At 37.3% G+C, this 14413-nt stretch overlaps 1 protein-coding gene across 2 annotated transcripts; it reads left to right on the plus strand.

Annotated features, from left to right (window-relative positions):
• The first annotated feature begins 13655 nt into the window (after window positions 1-13655).
• On the plus strand, window positions 13656-14159 carry LOC101345951 (protein tyrosine phosphatase type IVA 1-like). Of its 2 annotated transcripts, XM_023725703.1 has the most exons (2): window positions 13656-13986; window positions 14044-14159. In XM_023725703.1, exons 1-2 carry the CDS (start codon window positions 13656-13658, stop codon window positions 14157-14159), a joined length of 447 nt encoding a protein of 148 aa, XP_023581471.1. The 2 variants fall into 2 exon arrangements, with proteins under 2 accessions (XP_023581471.1, XP_023581470.1); XM_023725702.1 differs by having other exon boundaries at window positions 13656-14159.
• Window positions 14160-14413: the final 254 nt, after the last annotated feature.

A 14413-nucleotide genomic window follows, 5' to 3' on the forward strand; every position in this document is an offset into this window, starting at 1 on the left:
GTATTAGTGTATTCCTTGACATTTGCCATTGATTGATATAGGGATGGATTTATAACACAGACAAAACTTTGCCTTTGAAATACAAAAGTTCTGGGACTTATGCTGCCTTCTCCCATGAGAACTATTTGGAAAGATTCTCTTTTCTGTTGGAAGAAAAAGAGAAATAGTGTAGCTTTTGGAACTGTTAGCAGCCATCCTTTGAGAACAAGGGAAGAAACTTGCTACCTAAGAAACCAATGCCAAAAAAGCAAGGCAGATAATTGGATAGAAAAAAATTCATCTATAATATTTAATCCCTTGATCAAGCTATACCTGAAGCTTCACTCTTGGATTACTGAATAACTACAAAAAATGTTTCTTTTGTAATTTAAACTGACTTGCACTGGGGTTTCTGTTATTTGAAATATTATGAGAGTATTACAGGTGAATTAAGTCTTCAAAGAAAAAAAAATAACTCCAATGCTATTTAAATTGTTTTAGGGTACAGAGAAAAGAAGCTTAAAAAATTTAAAAATGATTATGCTAGTAAAAAACAAAGAGACTTGTACATTAATGTTCATAGCAGCATTATTCACAATAGCCAAAAGGTGAATGCAACCCAAATATTCATCAACAAATAAATGGATAAACAAAATATAGTATATACTTACAATGAAATATTATTCAACTATGAAGGGAAATAAAGTTCTGATACATGCTACCACACGGGTGAAGCTTGAAAACATTATGCTAATTGAAAGAAGCCAGACACAAAAGGACAAGTATTGTATGATCCTACTTATATGAAATATCTAGAATAGGCAAGTACATAGAGACAAAAGTAGATTAGTGGTTACCAGGGACAGGGATGGAGGGGGGAAATGGGAAGTTATTAGAAAAAAAAAAAAAGATAATGTTGTATTGGCAGAGGGATAGACGCATAGATCAATGGAACAGAATAGAGAACCCAGAAAGAGACCCACACAAATATGCCCCACTGAATTTTGACAAAGGTACTGTCAAAAAACTAAATGAACAGAGAAACACCAAAAATTAGTGTAACAGAATATATTTATTGTGAGTAGATGCAATTCGAATTAGGCAGCTTCAACCCCAGCTGATCTGGAAGGCGCTCCAAAAGGGAACAATGAAAGCAGGTTATATGGGTCATTGTTATGTTAATCTATCAGAAGATAGCATCAAAGCGCTGGGCAGGGTTTTAGGGTCCATTGATTATAGAAATAGATTCACCAAGGACAAGCCATACATCCTAAAACACATCCTCTAGTCAGACCCTGGAGGTCCTGCTTCTCAAAGCTGGCTGCACATAGATAATTTTCCAAAAGAACCAAATGCCTAGGGCAAAATGGTCTCTGCTAAGCTGCTTACTAGGCTAATGGTTGACCTGAAGGTGACTCCAGGGAACCAGTTCCTTCAAGGTTCAAAAGGACACCTAAGGGTGCATCGCCTGGGTGGATCACCCCAATTCCATAAACCCAGAAATCTGGATTCCAGGAGAATCAAAACAATTTTGTCAGTACAAAAGCAATTCAGTGGAAGAAAGATAGCCTTTGTAAGAAATGACCTTTGGGCAACTGGACATCTATAGGCAAAAAAAAAAAAGTGAACCTAAACCCTACACCTAACACAAAAATTAACTTAAAATGGATCACGGAATTAAATGTAGCACATAAAACTATAATTTTTTAAGGAAAAAAAAATATTTGTGATCTAGGGCTAGGCAAAGAATTCTTAGACTTGACTTCAAAAGTATGACCTATAAAAGGAAAAAAATCAATAAATTAGACCTCATCAAAATGAAAAACTTTTGCCCTACAAAAGACCTTGTTAAGTGGATGAAAAGAAAAGCTACAGACTTGGGGAAATTATTTGCAAATTACACATCTGTAAAAGGATTATTATCTAGAATGTACAAAGTACTCTGAAAACTCAAAAGCAACCACAAAAAAAAAACAATACAATTAGAAAATGACTTGACATGAGTGGAAAAGACATGAAAAGATATTTTACCTAGGAAGATATAGAAATGGTAAATAAGCATGTGAAAAGATGTTCAACATCATTGGCCATTAGGAAAATGCAAATTAGAACCACAATGAGATATTACTACACACTTATGGGAATGGCTAAAATGAAAACAACAATAAAAAACCAAGGAGAAATCCCAAAGAGAAATTGAAGTTATACAGAAGCAAATTCCTAAATATAACATTATCAGTTATAGCCTATCAGTGCATAAAGGAACTAGGAGTGTATTTAGTGAAGATTTTACTAATCTTATAGTAAAGGCCTCTTCTTTTTTTAAAAATCGTGACAGGAAATCTCAATGGTGACAAAGAGAAAGACTGATACATTTGATTACACAAAAATATTATATACTGGTGCAAAAGTTGAATATATATCCCTTTTTCTATGGGTTATTCTTTGTTTTTACAGTGAAAATAGAAAATTGCAAACAACTAAATTTAATGATGGGGAAAAAGCATATGTAAGCAGTTCACAGAAAATGCAAAGCCAGTAATCAGTAAACATATTGTCAGGTGTTCTATGGTAGGCTGAAAAATGCTCCTTCCCAAGAAAAGATATCCATGTCTGTCTTAGATTCCTAGTGCTGCTGTAACAAAAACACCACAAGTGGGTCGCTTTAAAGAGCAGAAATTTATTTTCTCACCATTTAGAAGGCTAGAAGTCTGAAATCAGAGCTTGGCTCTAGTGGGAGGTCCTTCTTTGTTTATTTCAGCTTCTAGTAGCTGGCAATCCTGTGTTCCTTGGTGATTCGCATGTGGCATCTGCCTTCCCCTCTTTTGTGCTCCCTTGTTTCTGTGTCTATGCTGCTCATTATAACTCAGTAGTGCTTAGGTTTAGTACTGGTCCTACACTGATAGGGCTTCATTAACCTAACAAAGAAAACCCTATTTCCAAATGGGATTACATCCACAGGATGTAATCTAATGCTGAAAAACGAAACAATGGTTGCCAAAGTGAGGTACTAGTCCACTTATACAACCCATATAAAGAAGTTATATAAAAGGCTGTGTGACCCTTAGCCCACACTTGAGAGTACAGAAGGAGTTGAAGTTAGGTAAAGAGCATTTCTTTAGAGATGTTTGCAGTAGTACTCTTGTCTCACCATTACACTTACCTCTTGGAGACAGAGATGAAGGTGCTTTTTATTGCTAGTCTAATAGCAAGGGTTTTATTTAAGGAGACAAACTCAAGATTTTGAGGTGTGTCCCCTGAAGTTTGGGGGAGGAAGTGTCCTGGTGTTTAACTCATACCTGAGAACTCTAAAGAGACTATGGAATTATCCAGAAAGGGTCATATTAGGAACAAATTGCATTTCCACCTACAGAATGTGCAAGGCTGTGTGTTTTCTATAAATTGGTATGTTGATATGGGAACAGAGAGATAGAGAGAAAATGGTGTGATAGGTAACAGGGATTTTGTCCAAAAGAGCTGTTTGAAAGAGAGAGGGGGCTCTAGTCTGGCAAGTCTATGGGGGTAGCGTTCCAGACACTAAGGGATTTAAGAGCCAGAGAAAGGCCATCATACACATCCTGTGGTAAATTTCCTAGAAATCCTTAAAATCACTCCGTGAGAGAAAGTTATCAAGTCCAGAGCTCACTGGCTGAATAAATCTGTACCCTAAACCCCTTCTCCTAGAATGGTCAGAAACTATAGTTAGTTAGCTAAGGAAAGAAGAGGTGTGTGTGAGGGGGAGAGAGAGAGAGAGAGTGAGTGAGCTGATTCCTCCTGAAGGCTTTGCACTTGAAACCGACTCAAACTGTATGAAGAGAGCACTTTTGACTTTTGGAGGTTAATTGCACTGAGCAATTTATTATTCACATGAGATGAGTATAGTATCTGAAAGAAGCCAGAGGATTTTTACTATCTGGAAATAACTGGGGGAAAGTTATACATATCATCCAAGAGGCAGATAAGAGAGTCCACAAAGTAGGTATGGAAAGACCATGGTAAAAGATGAGTTGTTTTCTGTTCTTTCCCCAGCCTTGGGTAGTTTGCTCACAGGAATCTGCTGATCAGTAATATCTGAAGTTCTTGAGGGTAACCTGTCATGGACTGAATTGTGTCCCCAAAAAATATCTGTCAATTTGGTTAGGTCATGATTCCCAGTATTGTATGATTGTATACCATTTTGTAATCTGATGTGGTTTCGTTATGTGTTGTAAACTCTATCACTATGATGTAATTAAGATGGATTAACAGCAGTTATATTGATGAGGTCTACAAGATTACATAGTGTTTTAAGCCAATCTCTTTTGACATATAAAAGAGAGAAGCAAGCAGAGACATGGGGACCTCATACCACCAAGAAAGCAGTGCCGGGAGCAGAGTGCGACCTTTGGACCTGAGGTTCCTGCGCTGAGATGCTCCCAGACCAGAGGAAGACTGATGCATCACAAGGACCTTCCGCCAGAGCCAACAGAGAAAGAAAGCCTTCCCCTAGAGCAGATGCCCTGAATTCAGACTTCTAGCCTACTGGACTGTGAAGAAATAAATTTCTCTTTGTTAAAGCCATCCACTTGTGGTATTTCTGTTATAGCAGCACTAGATAACCAAGACAGAACCCTTAGCAGATCTCCGGCGTCTCTCTGTGTGCAGCTTTCTCTTCTCCATTACTCTTTTCTGAGAACTATCGCCATCTTGGTTTCCCTGGACTCTCAACTCCATCTCAGGTAGCCTCCCGAGCCCTGCCTGGATTCCCCCTCCCTAAACTGTAGCCAGGAAACTCTCCTGCCAGTAAACTCAGACAATTAATCCTAGGCCTCACCTTATTTGTTTCCAGTCTCTCATGGATCACATTCCTTTGCTAACTGTTTTCCAGTATCTTGCAACTCTTCTCTGTTTTTGGTTGCTTCAGGCAGGATGATGAATCCAGTCCCTGTTACTCCACCTTGATGGGAAGTGCAACCCTGAAGTTTTTAAACTACAACTGTCAGGTAAAAATATCCAATGGAATGCTAAATGAAAAAGTAAAAGGGAGTCACCTCAAACACATATATCTTCCCTCCCACCCAAGAAGCTTTTGGAATAATGGAAAAAAGAAATCTCTAAAAGACTGAATCCTGTGTCTTCCCCTAGTTAACTCTTCCTTCAGATCTCAGCTCATTCTTTCAAGATTCATTTCCCTTGCCTCCCACTTCCAAGGCTCAGTATACCCACACTTACAGCCTATGCCTTAGTTACAATTATCCTTTTGTGTATGCAATCATTTGACTCAGGTCAGTTTCCCTTCCGGGACTATAAGCACTCTGAGGGTAGGTTTGTAGGCTTTTTTTCTTCACCATCATAGTGGTGCAAATAGTTTGCCCTCAACTACTAACCTAAAGGTTGGTGGTTCAGACTCACCCAGTGGCACCACGGAAGAAAGGCCTGGCGATCTGCTTCTGTAAAGATTACAGCCAATAAAACTCTACGGAGCAGTTCTACTCATGGCAAATCGTGGGGTTGACTCCATGACATTGAGTTGGTTGGTTTTAGGTATCCTCAGTGCCTATTTGTTAAAGTGATAGAGAACAAGGAACTGTACCTCTAGTGACCTAGATATTTTGAGACATTTGAGTAAGATGGAAAGTAGATAGGGTCACACTGATGGAGAAATTTGAACACAGAAAAATATTCCCTAAGGATCAGTCATCAAATATCCTGTCTATAAGAATTTTGAAAAACTATGCACCCTACTCACGTATATTTTAAGTGACACATAAATTTTTCAGCATAATTTAAAATAATTGTGAAGGATGCAATTTCTGATATGCTTTTTAAAAATTGTCATTTAAAAATAAAACCATGGCATTACTTTTAAAATTGTAAACAATGGAACTTAAATATCATAATGAACCATCATCTACTGGGGGGGAAAAGAAACACATGAACAAGATCTTTACATTTAGAGATTTACAATTTTCTTTGCACTTCTTGAACACTGTCCTAATCTATTTTGTGTTTGAAAATAGTTTGTTAATTACTGTTAATGGAAAATTACCAAAAAGTAAAAAATAAGGCAAATGGATGACTGCATGTTTTCCTTTTTCAACTGGAGCATTATCTAAAAGGTTTGACAATTAATTATTTGATTCTTTGTGGGCGTGTACCTTTGTTTGGTTTACTATTTATTATTTATTAGGGTCCACACTCTGTGAGGTTACATATTAACTTATGCACGGTATTCAGTAGAGATGCATGATATCTCTCAGGTAGGGAAGATAATCCCAAAAGTTTGGTTTGTTTTTCCAGTAAGATATTAAACAGCTTTGTCTCAAACTTAGCAAACATATTTCAGTGAGCCTTTCTACAACTGACGATATAACCACTGTTTGAATTCTTCTTTGAACCAGCTTTCCCACTGATGTTTACCTCGTTATTGAGTTAAATAAATCTTTGACATATGTTCACTTTATATTTGAATGTCATGATTTTAACTTTGAAAGTTATTCTTGTGTAACCCCCTATCCTACATATGAAAACCAAAATACTTTGTGTATATGAATTGAAATGCCTGTGGGCACAAGGATTTAAGGGTTAAATTTTTCCCTGGGGATTTAGTTTTGTCACAATGATAGTTACAGTTGATCAAAACATTATAAATACATTATAAATTTTGATAATCATTACAAAGAAAATTATTATGGAACTTGCACTCCCTAATGAGATAAAAAATAATAATAAAAAAAGGAGCTCTGGTGGAGCAGTGGTTAAGCGCTTGGCTGCTCACTGAAGGTTGGTGGTTTGGGAGAAAGATGTAGCAATTTGTCACTCTTCCATTTACTTAGAGTTTACAACCATGTTTTTTGCAATTTAATTCCCCGTTTGACTAAACTATAGGAGCCCTGGTGGTGCAGTGGTTAAGTACTTGGCTACTAACCGAGAGGTCGGCAGTTGGAACCCACCAGCCACTCTATGGGAGAAAGATGTAGTAGTCTCCTTTCATAAAGACTAAGCCTTGGAAACCATACGGGGTAGTTCTACCCTGACTATGAGTCCGAATCGACTCGACAGCAACAGGTTCGGGTTTGTTTTTTTTTTAATGAAACAAAATATGATAAAAATTAGCCTAGTTATTTAATATCTAACAGCTACAATTTTATTTTTGTTAATGGGTGCTAGAAAATATTAAACATGTTACAAGATGAAATGAGAATTCATTGGAAAAGAAATAAATATTTCATAATATGATTTGATAAAATAGGTTGTAATTTCGTTATCAAAAACATACACTAAATCTAAAAGAAATAATGTAAACCCTTTATCCCTGAATTTTATCCAGTGTATATCTTGAAAATGTTCCGTATGATAGCATCAGGATCACTAGCCAATGCTGCTTTGGCTGTTGGAAGGTGATTTTCTTTCTGGCTAATGACTTGTTCTTAGGGATGATTACTGAGAAAAGCTGAAAAGAGTTGCTTATGTTTAATGTGGGAAAACATCATTTTGAGCATTCAATATTTCTTATTGAGTCTTTCTTTACTTTTCTCTCAGGGGACTCTCCTTTAAAGGGGATGTGTTCCTTAACAGTAGTCTGATGGAGAAGAGAGAATCATTAAATAAAAGTCATCATTATTCCTACATCCCACTCTATCACATATCTGAATTCAGCACATATCATCATCGGGCAAATACTGAATTTCTAACAGATGGCTTATAACTGAAATGTGTAGAAGACACGAAAATACTGGAAGCCTTACATGTTTATGGTTTCTTGATTCAGGTTTAGAGGAGGCTTCCCCTTTGTCTGGTGCCCTGGAGATTTTTCCACCCTGAGGCAATACTCCATAGTAGGATTTGGGATGGGTGAAAGTTGCAAGGAAGACTTAATATGCAATTTTTATTGGAGAGAAATTCTATTGTGAGCTCACAACGTTCTCAGTCAAATTCGTTTCAGAGAACTATACATATAGAAGATGAATAGCTGGGAATTTATCACGTTTAAAATGATCTGTCCATATCCCACTACCTCCAGAAAAGGTTTTGCTTACTTCCAAGGAAGCCTGATCTCCAGATAGAAGGCTGCTTAGCCAAGGCATCCAATGTGAGCTTCAAAGCGGAGAAATTCAGAAAGCAGAAATTTGTCTCTGGGCAATGTTTTCTAAATTTTTCAAAGAAACACTTGGGGTTCTTGCTAAACTTTTCAAATCCCCTGTACTACCCTAGAGATTCAGATTCAGTCAGTGTGGAATGGTCCCCTCAATGTGCAGTTTTAACAAGTGCTCAGGTGTTATTTGCAACATCTAACACTAGATAAACCTTGAGAAAATGCCTCAGGGATGATGTTCTCGTCTCTGCCTTCTCAATTACTGATTCAGGAGTGCTAATCCTACATCGATTAAATCAGACTTTCTGGGGGATAGAGCATGGACATCATTTTTAAAAGTTCCTCGGGTGTTTTAGTGCAAAATCTGGAATGAGATTCAGTGCCTTAGAGAAAGGAGGCAGCAAACTACAGCATGCAGGCCAAATCTGGCCCCCCAGTGGGTTTTGTAAATAAAGTCTTATTGGAACACAACCACGCCATTTGTTTATGTCTTGTCTGTGGCTGATTTCATGCTACAACGGAAGAGTTTAGTAGTTGTGACAGAGACCATATGGCCTGTAAAGCCTGAAATATTTACTTTCTGACCCTTTACAGAAAACATTTGCTAACTACTGCCTCAAACTTAGGGCAATCATCAGAGTCTTTTGGGAATTACTTTAGAAAGAGCTGGGGAGTAAGGACTTGTTTACCAACTGAGAGCAAGGAAGCTGATAGCTTCAGGTTTTCCCTCAATATTATACCTCTTTAAACAGAGGGTGATTTTCCTGATGAGGATTTCTAGTGAAAGGTACTGGGATCTGAGAGAAACAACAGGGTTTGAGGTAATTCCAGACCTCAACAACACAGACAGATACTTGTTTATGAGATACACGTTTGGGATTATAATTTTGCTTTTGGCAAACAGGTATATGAAAAGATTCCATTGCCCAAAGGAGAGAAAATTGGTCAAATACTAGGATTTGGTCCTAAGATCTATATTTAAGTTTCAAACAGTAATGTAAATTTTACAGAAAAAAAATGCAGTCTTTATTAATAACTATAAACTCTGCTGAGGCACACAATCTTGCATAAATAGAAACTGTTTTTCTAATATGGGAAGACTCAATATTGGTTATAAATTTCTCCTACATCAATCTATAACAATTCAAAAGGTGTTTATTTTTCTCTATTAAAATAATTATTTAAAGTTATGGAGAAATTAAGACAGAAGAATTCCTAAGGAGGGAATTACAAAAATAGAAATGAAGAGATAATTTCTCTTCAGATATTAAATTACTTATATCATCTACAATGGGATATGTTATTGGTTCAGGAAGAGACAAATTATTGGAATGTATTAATATATGAAAAGGCAGCTTTCTATAACAATTGGGGAAAATGATGAAAAGTAGTCACTGATCACAAAGAGTTTAAGAATGACCATATTAAAAACTAAAATGCTATAATTTTAGGCTTCCTGAGTAATATGTGATAACATAGGGGAAGATAAACAAGGGCCCTGAAATCAATACACAACAAACGTTTGACTATAAAGTGTTCAGTCTCAGACTGTAAAATAAATGATGCTAGGAAAACCTGATCCCTGCTTTATCAAATATAAAAAGTGAATTCCAGATGGTTTAGAAATGCTAAATATGAAGGGCAAAATTATAAATTTAGTTGGAAACAACGTAGAAGAATATATTTGTCAGCTATGTTTGGGAACGCACTTCTTAAATAAGACGCAAAAAGCATCAGCCACAAGGCCCAACAAAAGGATTAAGTTGGTTACATCAAAATAAAGGATTTTTTTCCCAGTGAGAGACACTGGAACAAATCTGACAGATAAAAAACGAAAGAATGATAGTTGCAACATCTAAAACCAAGAAAAAACATAAACAGAGAATATAAACAGGCAACTCTGCAAAGAGGATACCCAAGAGGTGAATGAATATATGAAGAGACAATCAAAGTCATTAGTAATTAAAGAATCAAGTTAAAAGAACAAGGAGATACCACTTTACATTAGCAAATACAAAAGAGCTGCGCATTGCCAATATTGGTGTAGATGTGAGAAATAGCAACCCTTGTGTCCTGCTGTGGGGTATATTGACTGTTGTATATCTGTACATCAATTTGTCAGTACCTAATCAAATTAAGATTGAATGTACTCAATGATTAGCAACACCACCACTGAGCATGTACCCAGAAACATTCCAAATGTCCATCAACAAGTGAATGGATAAGCAAATTGTGATATATCCATAAAATGGACTGATATTCTTATAAATACTATAGCATGAGTGACTCCCAAAACAGTTATTCTGAGTGAAAGAAGCCTGACAAGAAAGAGTATACACTGTATGATCCTATATATAAAATTCTGGGAGATTCAAGTGAATGTATAGTGGCATAAAGCAGATCAGTGGTGTCTATGGCGGGGGGTGAACTCGGGTGGGTATATAAAATATCTGTTGTCGTTAGCTGTCACGGAGTCGGCCCCTGACTCATTGCAACTTATAAAATATCTTAGTTATAAAGCAGAAGAGAAAAACACTATTAATTCAGTCTTATATTTTTCTTAACATTTTATCCAGAAAAACAGTATAGTCTTTTATTCTTCATGAACCAAACCTAAGATAAAATATCAAATAATTCAGTATTTCAAAATGCAATTTCTACTGGGCTTATAGTTACCTTTGTCAGGCCTAATATATCTCACACTATTTCTCATATGTAATATGTCATAGAAAAACCCATTTCCCTATTTAAGAATCCCTGAAATAGGTGTTAGAGTTTAATTGAAGAATAATTGGTTTTTTAGTCCTCATTAGATGGTTTGGCTGATGGAAGTTTACATGGTGTTGCATTTGTTTTCAGAAGACTTCCTGCTTTCTTTTCCTTTTCCTGGAGTATCAGGGAGCAGTTATTGAGTTTATAATTTTCCCATTTCTTCCCAGCTATATTTCAATCCAACTTGCATAATGTTTCATTCTTGGCTAATCTTGCCTCACTTCTCCATTGACTATTTATGGCCAACTTTTTGTGGGCACTCACTCCTCATGAAAACATACAGACTATAGAGCTATTGCAGAGACTTACATTACGGTGATGAAAATGGTGAAAGATCAGTGAATGCATTCCTAAATGTCACTTCTGAGAAACCGTTCTCTAGCATCCTGCTTGATAAGCTAGGCAGAATATCCACACCCTCCCCTGGACCCAGTTTGTTCTCACTACGGATATAATGTCTTTCATTTTTTAAATAAGTTATATATGTGAGTGTCTCTCCTGTAGATAACAAGCTTCTTACCAATTGAGCCTAGATTTTACTAATCTTTCCATGCCTGGCCGATAGGAAAGCCTTAATAAATGTGTATTGAATTAATTCATAAATACTCTATGGTCTCCCTTTATACATAACCATTAACGGCACTCTGTTTTATTTTTTTATGTGCTGTTATGAATATATTATTTTAAAATGCATATATTTCATCTCATTACATGGGATATTAGTCAGGAATTGGGGAGACACGTGTGCTATGTCTGACACTGGACTTGTTTTGCTTGAAGAATCTATTAACAAAATGAGACTCTTTCAAATAAGACTTTTTTCTTCTAGATTTTTATTTAAAATTTATGGAAAGGGCAAAGGAACATGTTTATAGGAAAAATATAAGTAAATATGACAAATGGCTTCTTCAGTAGTCTGCTTTTAATTACAGCTAATTTGGATATGTCATTTCAGAGAAAGAAATATATATGTTTGCAGATGCAGAACTCATTTATGATACATATAACGTAATGAAAGTAATTTGTATATATGCATATAGTTGTATCTATGCATATACATCATGGGATTTGCGATTTTTGTAGTGAGTTACAGAAATCAGCCATGCCGAGTATGGCGAGCATAGTGTGATTATGAATTATACACTCCCTGTTTCCTCACTATGTGCTTGAATAGAATATGACTATAGCCATATACATAATTTAGCAATATACATTATTTTTATTATCCAACCAGAGAAGATAAGTATGATGAGTAATCATTTTACACACATATGCATTATATACTCCCTTTCCACAACCTGCTTTCCCACACCAACTTCCTTCTCCTCCCTCGTAGTTTAACCTATTGCCGTTGAGTCAATTCCGACTCATAGCGACCCTATAGGACAGGGTAGAACCGCCCGATAGAGTTTCCAAGGAGCGGCTGGTAGATTCAAACTGCTGAGCTTTTGGTTAGCAGCCCTAGCAATTAACCACTGCGCCACCAGTTTAGGTGGAAAAAGCAGCTTTGGACCTTTGCATTTTTAGGAAAATGCAATGGTCATTAGCATTCTCTTGCCCTAACCCCCACTCCAGGAAAGGGAGTCAGAGCTGTTCTTACTCCTTCTCCACGTCCCCCTTCCCAATTCCAAATTAACTTCCGTCTTTCCCTAGAAAGAAAGGCTTTATGACTCTTAGGTCCGTTGAGATTGAGGAGGTTTAGATTCCTGTCAGATTGGTTGACTTTTTTTCATTCTTTTCATACCTTTTCTATTTTAAGTCTTAGAAACCAGATTATCCTTGTATGTTGGGAAATCGTTTTAAAATGCCTGTAGAGGCTGGATATAAAACACGTCAGCTTTTGTAGCACATGGAGGAAACAACCGTGAATGATTTTTACCCCGTCCTGGAGCAGAGTACTACCCACCTAACAAAGGCAGCTAAAGGAATAATCAGTATCACAAACAATGATTCTTTTGTGAAATGATGATTCAGTTGTAATGTTAGAGTGACCTCTAATATGACCTTCGTTTGTTTCTTTATAGGAAGAAATGGAACTGACATTAAATGATCATCTAATACGATTGTGCATTAGACGTTAGTGTGGGAAGATCTGAACACTTAATTTCTAGACCATTTCCATAGAGATAAACAGATCTGGCACTTGGGCAGCCGCTGCCCGATTGTGACGTCTCTGGCCCCACTTTGCTCCTGCCCGGCTCCACCCTCCTAGTTGTGATTGGTGGCTGGGTTCGCCCTTTGACCTTAGAAGCCTGCAGAACGGAAAGGAAGCGTTTGTGACGCGGCTCAAGATCCCGTTTGGAGCTCACGTGCTGTGATGATGTACTTTTCCCGAGTCCAGCACTGGTTGATGTCATAGTCACCTCGGCGGAACCGGCTGTTTTATTTGGCCACAGTCGTCAATGCTTAAAAATACCCCTCAGTCCTCTAGTGTTTTTGGAAACATTTGTGGAGTTTCCGAGGGGCAGTGGGGATTTCTGCCAGGCCCAACGCAACCTCTACACAAACTCTAGAAAGTCGTTAGGGCCTGAGAGGTCCCCATCAGAAAGAATAACCTGGACGTTGGAGAGCTGAACTGAAATTGCCGGAACATTTCCGAGAGTTCTGACCTGGATGGGGGTAAAGCTGAGTACACTTATTTTCTATGCAGTCGGTATTACCGGATTGAAACATTGATGCTTTTTGGGGGGCTTCGCTTCACTTCCTGTTACTCCTAACTTCATATTCAACGCACTGAACATTTCAACTGAAGTATTTTGAAAGTAGACTTCTGTTCCTTTAGATCTTTTCTGTATTCTTTACTAATTTACTTTTTAAAAATTACTTCAATATGGCTGGCATTAACTGCCCTGCTCCTGTGGAAATAACATACAGGAATATGAGATTTCTTATCGCACACAATCCATCCAATGCCTCCTTAAACAAATTCTTACAGGAGCTTAAGAAGAATGGAGTTACCACCATAGTGAGAGTTTGTGAAGCGACTTACAGCCCTACTATTCTGGAGAAAGAAGGCATCCAGGTTCTGGACTGGCCTTTCGATGATGGTACACCACCTTCCAGCCAGATAGTTGATAAATGGTTAAATCTTGTCAAAATGAAATTTCGTGAAAATCCTGGTTGCTGTATTGCGGTTCACTGTGTTGCAGGTCTTGGGAGAGGTCCAGTGCTGGTTGCCCTAGCATTAATTGAAGGTGGAATGAAGTACGAAGAAGCAGTACAATTCATAAGGCAAAAGCGACGTGGGGCTTTTAACAGCAAGCAACTTGTGTATTTGGAGAATTATCGTCCTAAAATGTGTCTGCGCTCCAGAAACAACTGTTTCATTCAGTAGAAGAGAGATGCCTGATGCTGCGGCCTTGGAAGTGAAAGCTGACACACAACATCTTTATTATACATATTAACCAATAAGGAAGCTTGGTGAATACTAAGTCTAACGAAGCTTCCATAGGAGCATTGAAAAGCAGTTTTAGTAGGCCACAAGCTTGCCAGAGTTAGAGTCTCTATGTTTGATACTGTCACTAAGTAAAAGATTCTAATTTTTCAGTATTAAAAAGGTGTTTTTTATTTGTAGCAATTGTATGTTAT

This window comes from Trichechus manatus, unplaced genomic scaffold, assembly GCF_000243295.1.
Source record: "Trichechus manatus latirostris isolate Lorelei unplaced genomic scaffold, TriManLat1.0 scaffold00361, whole genome shotgun sequence".
Classification (NCBI taxonomy): domain Eukaryota; kingdom Metazoa; phylum Chordata; class Mammalia; order Sirenia; family Trichechidae; genus Trichechus; species Trichechus manatus.